The sequence below is a fragment of the Pogona vitticeps genome, chromosome 6 (genome assembly GCF_051106095.1).
Source record: "Pogona vitticeps strain Pit_001003342236 chromosome 6, PviZW2.1, whole genome shotgun sequence".
NCBI classification, from domain to species: Eukaryota; Metazoa; Chordata; class Lepidosauria; order Squamata; family Agamidae; genus Pogona; species Pogona vitticeps.
The window spans coordinates 87,877,709-87,888,767 of NC_135788.1; the positions used below are offsets into that span (position 1 = coordinate 87,877,709).

An 11,059-nucleotide genomic window follows, 5' to 3' on the forward strand; every position below is an offset into this window, starting at 1 on the left:
TGCCATTATTTCTAGACTTTGATCATAGACTTTTACTTTCAGAGCTAGTTATTACTTACATTATTATTATTATGACCAGTAAAAATCAAATTAGGAGGATTATATTTACGGTAATATGATAAAGAGTAGATACATTTATATAGTCTTACAGATACACTTTGAGGGGAAGCATAATGCTGATGTAGCCCAATATGAAATTGAGTTTGACACCTCTGGATTAAAAGAATGCCTACAGGCTATAAAAACAAAATAAAAACTTGCCAGAACATTTGTTGCCCATAATAAAGAGTGGTGCTTATTGATTTCTCTGACTTCCAACAGGGCTGAAAACAATTGTGGGTGCCTTGATCCAGTCCGTGAAGAAGCTCTCTGATGTCATGATCCTCACAGTTTTCTGCTTGGCTGTCTTTGCTCTTATCGGACTGCAGCTGTTTATGGGTAACCTGCGCCAAAAGTGTGTCAAGTGGCCACCCTTCAGCAATGACACATTTCAAGAAGATGGTTTTGGGCTGGACAGTGATCCCTTTGGGGATCTGTATGGTAACACCACTGTGTATGGTAACACCACTCTGTATGGTAACGCCACACTGAACACCAGCGAACCCTTTGACTGGGATGAATACATCAACAATGAAGGTAGGGATCTTTTGAATGTTCTTGTGACGTTCCTCCTCCTTCTCCTCTACTTCTGTTTCCCTCTACACCCCTCACTCTTAGTTTGATTCTAACTTACCTATTGCATATATTTATTTCCTTCAAAGAGCTCAGATTGCCATGCAAGGCAGGTATTCTTCTTTATCCATATGACAAAGCCTGAGATGTTAAGCTGAGAGATGTTAATTTACCCAAAGCTTTCCCATGCCATTTGTGGAAAAACATAAGTTTTAATCTCAATCTCTTTACTCTGAAGGAAGGAAAACACCAATACTCGCTACGCCACTTATATTCTCATTAACAGCTCTCTTACAGTCAAACTAGATTATAACGTTACTATTTTAAAAAGGAAAGGTGCTCCTTCAAATGCTAAATGTTATCTGTCTGTCACAGCACATGGTTTTCCTCACCTTTGGATCTTTCATTTATATCTTGTGATTTGTCATTAAAAAGTAAACACGAGCTGTGCTAGGAAGTCTAATTGCTGAAGCTCAGGTCTCTCTGAAGCAATTTCAGTATAAGAAGATACTAACACTTCTTAGGGCTGGGGGAGCTGTGCCTTTGATTCTGCTTCAGAGTTTCTGTCATCCAGACAGAAGGATCCTCAGCCCTCTCTTCTGAGGACTTCAGCTATTTTTCTACCCTGGGTTCCAACAACTCTTGTAGTTCATTAGCTGCTGGGGGTTCTAGGTCCCCATCTAAGGAGCATTCCTATCAGTGGGACATGGCAGAAGTAAGCAATATTGCACCAGTATTTATTTATTTATTTATTTTATTTATATCCCGCCTATCTAGTCAATAGACCACTCTAGGCGGCTGTATATTTTTACCCCATGAATAAACTCTAGCTTAAGGGGGCAAATCAAATCATAAAAATAGTGTGGGGAAAAAAACAATACATTCCTGTCTGCTAATTATAGGTTTGATCCAATTTGGCAGTCTTTTGCTCATGGTGTCTGCTCTTAAATTTAGCTTCGTATAGCTCAGACTATGACCACCGAGCTCCTATTTCACATCCAGGTTGCAGGTTACAATTGTTCTGAAATACCAAATCTGGAAAATCTCAGTCCTTTTCTCTCTCACCCTCCCCACTTCTGTTCTTCTGAAGAGAATTTCTATTTCCTTGACGGTGCACTTGATGCTCTACTCTGTGGGAACAGCTCTGATGCTGGGTGAGTGAGGTCTGTCTTGCCTGCAAAGAGCCTTTTTGAGTGTGTGTGGGATCTTAAGGGAAGGTTTTTTTTTTTGTCTAATCACTCTTCTGCTTTACATCAGCTCAAAAACTACGTACATGTCAAGGAAGAAAGTTGGGGTGAGTCGAGTGGGAATCTTTCTCTTGGCCTCCTTTTGGAGGAAGGGAAACAATAAGGATAGAATCCAAGTCTAATTTACAATAACTGAAACTTGAATTCTGCACAGGGAAAACTGCATCACCAAAACCCTACCGTGGAAAACTGAATACGTAAAGGCAAGCACACAAGCAGTTTTCATGTTTTGACAGCTGTTGGGTGTCTGGTCACATAATCACTTCAAACTAAAAGACGACAGGGCTTGTGACATAAAGCCAGCAAAATGTCTCCCACCACTAGTATAACTGCTCTTATGCAATCAAGTAACCAAGAGGATTGCAGCCAATGTGTTCAATGACTGGCCACAACCCTGTAATGATGATTGACATGTATATCTTGGGGCAGGAGAGGAGTGGAGATTTCTTTGGGGAGGAGTTCGGTTTCTTTGTTGAATTAGGGAAGTATCTGCGTCTCTTACCATCACATGTCCTGTGAAGTCTTGCTAACACCCTTTTTTCCTTCTTGTATTACCCATTGTAGGCAATGCCCAGAAGGGTTTCTCTGCATGAAAGCTGGCCGAAACCCAAACTATGGCTATACAAGTTATGACACCTTCAGCTGGGCCTTCCTTGCACTATTCCGCCTCATGACTCAAGACTACTGGGAGAATCTCTTCCAATTGGTAGGCCACAATTAACTTTGTTGCTCCAGAAAACTAGCATATTTTAGCCATATATTTGAAGAATCTTGGAATTCCATAGGAATGCATGAGGAGTTCCTCAATTAGAAGATGAGTAACAGCAGAACATTTTCTTGAAAGTCACCTTGGCTACAGTCTGCCATACTGATATTTCCTTCCCATCTGAGGTTTTTGGAGAGTTTTAGATGTGTTCAAGGTTGCAAGATTTGAATTTAGGAGGAACCTACAAGGCATGGCCACCTGAACCTTAAAAGCATTAAAATCTTGTGTAGGAATTCCTTAGCTGAGAAGCTGTTGAAATAAAAATATGACAATACAGTGGTGCCTCGCTTAACGAGTGCACCGTATAGCGATGTTTCCGTATAGCGATCCCTTTTTCGGGATCGCTATACGGAAACATACCCGATCGTCGCAATGGGGAAAACCCGCATTGCGAAGATCGGGTATTGCGGCGGCCATTTTGGAGCCGCCGAACAACTGTTCGGCGGCTCCAAAATGGCCGCCGGAAGCCCGGAAATGGCTGCCGGCAGCCGTTTTCACGCCGTGCCCTCGCTTAGCGAAGGCGCGAAAATGGCTGCCGGCAATTGGAATCCTCGCTGAATGGGTAAGTAAGAAAGGTATTGGAACGCATTAAACTGAGTTTAATGCGTTTCAATACATTTTCCCTATCCTGTTTAGCGACGATTTCGCATAGCAAGGGTTAATCCGGAATGGATTAACCTCGCTATGCGGGGCACCACTGTATACTGTCTTTGTTCATGCATCATCCTTTCAAATACAGTGGTGCCTCGCTTGATGAGGATAAACTGTTCCAGCGAAATAGCTGTAGAGCGAAATTCTCATCAAGCAAAATCAAAAAGCCTATTGAAATGTATTGAAAACCGGTTCAATGCGTTCCAATAGGCTAAATACCTCATTGTGCAGCGAAGATCCTCCATAGGGGCAGCCATTTTCAGGTGCCTGTAAAGCGAAAAATCCATCCTAAAAACAGCGGGGAGCCATTTTGCACAGCGGGCTGCCATTTTGAGAGCCGCCGATCAGCTGTTTTAAAAACATCGTTAAGCAAAAAATTGGTTCCTGAAGCAGGGAAACGATCATCGTTAAGCAAATTTTTCCCCTTAAAACATCATTTTGCGATTGCAAAAGCAATCGCAAAAACCTCATCATCAAGTGGATTTGTCATTTAATGAGGTAATCGTTAAGCGAGGAACCACTGTGTTCATATTCTTAGCAAAGATAGTTCCTATAACCTAAATATATGAAATAAATAAGCAGAAATACATGTTGATGAAGTGTGTTGCAATACACAAAAGCTTATGCCAGATATTACTTGTTAATCTTTTACATTTCCTGAGTTCCTACATAACTCTTTGTTATTGTTTTTCCTGTGTCAGTATGTCTGACCACTGACTGCTTTTTACAAAAATGTAAAGAAATGTAAATTATAGCCCTGCTACATCAGACATGTAGCCACTGTTTCCTGCAGTACATAACTATCACCCCATCCTTTCCAGGTTGGTCCTCAATGCCCAAGCTCTATTTTCAGATGCTAAGGGATGTGAACTATAGGTATACAAAAATGCTGATGAACTTTGTCAGAATATTTCCCTCTGAACCCAGCTACAGTTACTTGAGCTGGCAGGTCAACACTGTGACAAGAGACTCTTCTTTTGCCCACAGACCCTGCGAGCAGCTGGGAAAACATACATGATTTTCTTTGTTCTAATCATATTCTTGGGCTCCTTCTACCTCATCAATTTGATCCTTGCTGTGGTAGCAATGGCCTATGCTGAGCAGAATGATGCAACCTTGCTGGAAGAGCAGGAGAAGGAAGCAGAGTTCCAGCAGATGATGGAAAATCTGAAGAAGCATCAAGAAGAGCAAAAGCTGGTTGGTAGCTTTTTGTTTATTTTCATCTTCTGTCTCTCTCAATTTGAAAAATAGCTAGTACATCACTATTATTCTTGTTGTTTTTAAAAGCTAGTTGACTTAGTCTGTGATAACATATTGATGACAATGATGTTGTAGCACCTTAAGGACATAACTACTATATTTTAATGTGGGCTGTTTTGCAACAAGTCCACTTCTTTGGTCATAAGAGAGAGGCTACAGGGACTGTATGGCAAGTCATTCATTTGTGACTCTAAGATAAAGAGACACTGCTGATTGGTAGATTCAAGTTGTGCATTATGTGAGTTATCGTGGCATTTCACACCCAGTACATAATGACTTAAAACTCCTGTTTGGTATACAGTTCTTAATTGTTATTATTCTTATTTCCTCCTTTATGAAGTGATTCATGTTGCAGCTTTTTACTAGGCTATTTTCCATTTATACAATAGGGTGGGAAGAGTCGTGTGGAGACATAATGTAGCTTTGTAATAGCCTCTTTGTTTAAAATGTGCAAGCAGAACATGTAGCAATGAGAATAAGTTAGCGCCAAACTACACATGATGTTCACTATGTCAGCAGTGACTGCACACAACTTTTAGAAAATGTAACTGACTATTCTGCAAGACCTCCCAAGGACAATCAGAAATATAATAAGAGGGAAACTAACCCTCTATCTCACTGTTCAAGCTGTGGTAGACAACCTTCCTTCCAAGCAGTTATGTGCTGTGGAGGAGCTCTTATTGACAGCAATAATTATCTGTTCTGACACAAATTGAAGTTTCAGGAGTTTATGACATTGGGATTACAGGATTAATGGTTAATCTCCCTCATCCCACTGCCACAATTGTGGCCCTTCTTCTTTCTCATCTCCCCGTTCCCCACAGTTATTACCTCTGTTTTTTAAAACGGGCAAATTAACTCTTTCTCCAGACTGCATGTGGTGTCCCAGATTAATTGTGTGCATGCAGTTTATCTGCAGGTTTTTTTTCAGAGTTTGGAAAAGTTAGTTTTCTGGGTGACAACACCCAAAATCCTCCAGCAAACTCTTTTGTTGTTAGTACCAACAGTAGCTGTGTTCAGCAACATCTCATGGGCCATGCATTTCTCACCTCTGATTTATTGAATTGTTAATTTGATGTGACTTATCTCCAGGTTCCCAGGACAGGTTGTGGTTTAAAAATAAAGGGGTGCTAGAATGGGAGAGGATATATTTATAGAGACTTATTTTTAAAAATTGGTTGTAAATTATTTCAGGTTGTCAGCCTAGGGTGGAGTGGAAGTTGGCATTTATCAGGAACTTGCTCTCCCCCCAAAACACACACACACTGGAACTGCCTTGGAGTTCTAAGCATGAGACTGTGTGAGCCAGCAGTTGCTACTCCATTCCTGAGCAGTGATGCAATCCCTCAGCCTCCTAGTGTTGTTTACAGGCAGCAGGAATGTATCTGTCATCACAACTTGATTCCTGGTTCCGAGGGTTACTTAAATTGAATCGATATAGAGAGCATCTCTTATCCTGTTATCTAGTACAGATGCCGGGGAGAGAAAACATGACTCTTAAATATGCAGCATAGCTATAGAACAACACTAACAGCCAGGTCTTGGACATCCATGGCAAAACCACTACCATTCATCAGTTCCAGGCCAACACAAGAGGCTCATGAAAGGTGGCCATGGCAGGAGACAATCCTCTCATGGTAAAGGAGAGATGCCTCCATGGTATCCCCCTGAGTACACAAATAGATATCTGTATTTATTTAAATTATTTTAGTCTGTCTAGTATTAAAGTCTGTTTAGTTAGTTTAAAGAATGTAAGGTTTCAGGCAGGGCAGTACCACAATACCCTCCACAGCAGGGGCTACTATATAACCAATCATAGCCCTCCATTAATCTCTCCACACTGGTGGGATGGGCTGTATCCCATTATGTTACTAATCAGAATATAATTAAACTGTTTATAATCATCCTTCCCAAGCTGGAATTAAGATTGCCAGAAGAAATATCAACAACCTCTGATATGCAGATGATACCACTCTGATGGCAGAAAGTGAGGAGGAATTAAAGAACCTTGTAATGAGGGTGAAAGAGGAGAGTGCAAAAAATGGTCTTAAACTCAACATCAAAAAACTAAGATCATGGCCACTGGTCTCATCACCTCCTGGGAAATAGAAGGGGAAGATATGGAGGCAGTGTCAGATTTTATCTTCCTGGGCTCCATGATCACTGCAGATGGAGACAGCAGCCACGAAATTAAAAGACACCTGCTTCTTGGGAAGGAAGCGATGACAAATCTTGACAGCATCTTAAAAAGCAGAGACATCACCTTGCCAACAAAAGTCCGAATAGTCAAAGCTATGGTTTTTCCTGTCGTGATGTATGGAAGTGAGAGTTGAACCATAAAGAAAGCAGACCGCCGAAGAATTGATGCCTTTGAATTGTGGTGCTGGAGGAGACTCTTGAGAATCCCCTGGACTGCAAGGAGAACAAACCTATCCATTCTAAAGGAAATCAACCCTGAGTGCTCACTGGAAGGACAGATTCTGAAGCTGAGGCTCCAATACTTTGGCCATCTCATGAGAAGAGAAGACTCCTTGGGAAAAACCTTGATGTTGGGAAAGTGTGAAGCCAAGAGGAGAAGGGGACGACCGAGGATGAGATGGTTGGACAGTGTCACCGAAGCAACCAACATGAATTTGACCCAACTCCGGGAGGCAGTGGAAGATAGGAGGGGCTGGCGTGCTCTGGTCCATGGGGTCACAAAGAGTAGGACACGACTAAATGACTAAACGAAATCATCCTTCTGACTGCAGAACAGAACACAGAAGAAAAGGCATGGCAATAGTGTACAGTATTTTGTGTGCATAAAGATTAAAAACCTCATATGGCAGATGTAGAGAGGCGGAGGAAGAAGGACAAGAAACAAGGGAGGTCATATACGTATTTCCATGGGAGCAGAGATTATAAGAACAGTATGGTGACAACCTTCAGGAGGAACCCAGTGTTACACAGCCCTGTCTCTGGACCCTCAAAGATTGCACACCCTCCCATGACCACCATGACCCCCCCCCAAAAAAAACTTACAAAAATGTTTTGTAATTGGAAAATTACCCTCATGCCCTCTAACGGCCAAATGTATATTAATTTTAAATTATTGTGGGGGCTGCCAAGTGTTTTTAAGGGAGCCTCAGATGTGAAATGTTTGCTCCCAAAACTTACCTATACTTGAGTCTGTCCTCCTACTCTTTTTTTTTCCTGTGTGGGAAACACTGCTGTCTACTGTTGGGGGAGCAATATAACTCCGGAGCTCACAATTCCTATACAGTCAAGAGATTACAGTGAAGAAAACATGGGAGATTGTCCCAGGAATTATATTTTGCAGCACAGACTTTCCTTTTTTTTAGTTCTGTGGAGTACTTCATCCTGCCACCACCCATGCTAGTTGAAGTGCAATAGATGAGGCATTTGATGTTCATTTCTTGAATCCTGAGGCAGGGTAGATGTGAAGGTTTTGGGAAGACAAGTACTAGCATTCATCTCTTCCTGTGTATCTGGCTATATATGAAAAATTCCTGTTCTCCATAATTCACATCATTAATATTCCATAAGTGTATGTTAAGTGGACCGTGACTTGAGGCCAGATCTAAACAGATCAATACCATTTGAGTCATGGTACTGTGTCATATATTCATAATTTGTTTTACTGCTTTATCACAGGTTAGATAATACCTGTATTAGCTAAATGCTGGAAAATCCAGATTGTTGGCCTTATGCCCACACTCAGATATATTGCTTATTGTTCTCATAGGTAGATTCAAAATGACTCTGCAGCCTGACTTACATCCATCCGCTCCTTTAAATCCCAACATGCTGTGTTAATCACTTATCTGGCCTTGGCTGTCCTCTTTGGTTCTTTAAAAAAATCTATAAGGGAAGGCATCTCCAGCATGTTGGTGTGTTTGTAACAGCTTTTTGCCTGGCCAGCTGCTTCCGCCTGCTTGACCCTGGGCCACCCTTCCGAATCTAATTTTTGGGTTGTGCTAACAACCTGTGTCCTCATTTATGAAGGCAGATGCAGGATGGCGTCTTAATATTGTGTGGCCTTGTGCGTCTAATGTCCCAGCATTCGGAAGTGGGTTTTCTATTTCCAGACAGTGAATATCTTTTTTGGCTTAGGAGGAAAACTCCTATATATGCATACGCAACATTCATGCAAATTTGCATGATCTTTATTCCTCTTTTTTGACAGTGCTTAAATTTCCATCCTGTCAGGTAATTTTAACTTGCATATTTTCTTTGTAAAAAAAATGTCCTCACTTTTATTATCCTAATATTTCGGGGGGGGGGGGGGGTTTGTAGGGGATGGTGAGATCTGGGAATGATATTAGTCAGCAAAGTTAGAAAATCTGAGATTTGAACTGACAACATCACTTTCCTTCCTTCCTTCCTTCCTTCCTTCCTTCCTTCCTTCCTTCCTTCCTTCCTTCCTTCCTTCCTTCCTTCCTTCCTTCCTTCCTTCCAACTTTTATTTTTACTTCATAGTTTCTGTGTTTCTTCTCCCCCTGCTAAATCCTTATTTTCCAATTTAAAGAAATTAATCAGAAAAAAATAATAGCGTTCTATCTAGCAGGGCTGTTATAAGGATTACTGAGATAATGTATGCAAAGATCTTTAAACCTTCTGGGATATTGTGTAATGCTTCGTGTTATAGTTGCTAGGGCTGATTACCTCTTCCAATATTTCAGTCTAATGGGCAGAATCATAGAGACAGAAGTTTCTATATTAACAACAGACATGCTACAGTATTATGGGTGCCACACTTACAACCATTTAGGTTTCTGGTCCATCTCCTCAATTATACCCTAATGAGATTCTTGGTTCATTATGTGTAAGAGAAACAATGAGTCAAACTTTCAGAACAAAAGTGAAAAAGGATGTGCTTCTTTTAATGTCAATAGTCTTTGGAAGCTTCCTTTTGCAGTGCTTCCTGAGAGGCCACAGCCAACACCTGATACTCCTAACCCTTACTTGAAAAATCAGTTTAGTTCTGCCTAAAGTGGCTTTATGGCAATGGTTCTAGAAAATGTTTGAGAGTTGTTTTGGGATATCTTGTCCCCTGGTGGTAGAGCATGTGAGCAGAGCAGTAGACAAAGAATTTGGACACTGACTTGATGGAGCACCAGCCCCAAAGGCTTGGGAAAATGGAACATTCTGAGTCCTGTCCAAAGCAATACTCCTAACTAATTTCTGGTTTCTCTGCAGCTTCAAGAGCAGGCAGCAAACAGCAGCTCTGCAGAAAGTATTAAAGTGGAGAAGAAAGGAAAAGGGGACAGCGATCAAGAAGCACACAGTGATCAGGACGGCCCAAAAGACTGCAATGGGCAGGTCGTCCCACGTGTGGTGCTGGAGCGGTCAGCCACAGTGGATGAGGTGCATTGTCCTTGGAGGAGGAACAAAAAGGACAATTTAGTCATTAATCTGCCCTTTCTGACACTCCCAGGAAAGAGGAAAGTCCATTCTTGAAAAATAGGCTCAGTTCTGCTGAAACTGGCATTATGATGATGGTTCTAGAAAGTTTGACAGGTGTTGCCAAATCTTGGACTATTAATTCTAAAATTAATTTGTTATGCAACTTGATAGGAAGCCACCACCCCATCCTTATGCCATACTCAAACAATGTGCTAGATCACTTCTTGATTATCTGTTACTTTTAGTGCCCTCTTGGGATGGGGGAAAACCCACCTAATAAAATAAGAAATCGGAAATCGGAAAAAGAAAAACCCCACCTAGTTAGATGTCCTCTCTACAGCACACATTTGTCCGAAAAATAAGGAGGAAAAGTGAAAAATAAATAGTACTCGTTACAAGAGGTGGAAGTAATATTATTATTGATTGCAGTGTTATTTTTCAAAAGCAATATTATGCACCCTCAAAAGCAACACATTACTGGTAATGTCATTGCTTGTAATATGTGACTTCCAAGCTCTGTAGGCCAGAGGTCACCAACCTATGTTGTGGCCTTCAAAAATGGGGCAAGCAGTGGTTGGGACAATCGGTGAAAAAGGATTATAATTTCTAATGTAGGACATCATATCTCTGGGTAGGAAGTCAAACTACCTTAGTGAGCTCTATGGTTAAATGCCTTCCTAGTAGCTAGCCTGGTACCTCATGCTAAACAGCAAGAAGTACTACCGATTCACATAAAAGGTGAAAATGAGCTCACTGTAGTTTCACAATGCTCATACAGTTGTCTATTGTCCACAGATATTTGAAGGACATATCAAACTTAGCCTGTAATGGCAAGCTTTTGTATTGCTCTATTAAGGTTGACATACATTTTTCTTTAGAAACATTCCTCATGTTTAACAGCTAAATGCCAAGGAAATATAACACAAGCCTTTCCATCTTGTCATCATCTCTGGCATAATCTGATAAATGCATCAGTTGGTCATATGGAGATTTGCTATAACAGTTGAATCTAAACAAAACACAGAGGATGAAATCTTGTTTCTTTGTTGTGCTCCCA

General features: G+C 41.1%; 1 protein-coding gene across 4 annotated transcripts in view; it reads left to right on the plus strand.

The window, feature by feature from the left end:
• Positions 1-11,059, plus strand: part of SCN4A (sodium voltage-gated channel alpha subunit 4) — a 107,965-nt gene that overhangs the window by 43,392 nt on the left and 53,514 nt on the right. For 3 of the 4 annotated variants that reach the window (XM_020798034.3, XM_073004149.2, XM_073004151.2), the window contains 5 exons: positions 322-636; positions 1,763-1,826; positions 2,484-2,625; positions 4,324-4,533; positions 9,796-9,963. In XM_020798034.3, the coding sequence (XP_020653693.3) occupies positions 322-636; positions 1,763-1,826; positions 2,484-2,625; positions 4,324-4,533; positions 9,796-9,963 (899 nt within the window). Of the gene's footprint in view, positions 1-321; positions 637-1,762; positions 1,827-2,483; positions 2,626-4,323; positions 4,534-9,795; positions 9,964-11,059 lie in introns of those variants that run through there. The other variant, XM_073004150.2, reaches the window with a different exon arrangement.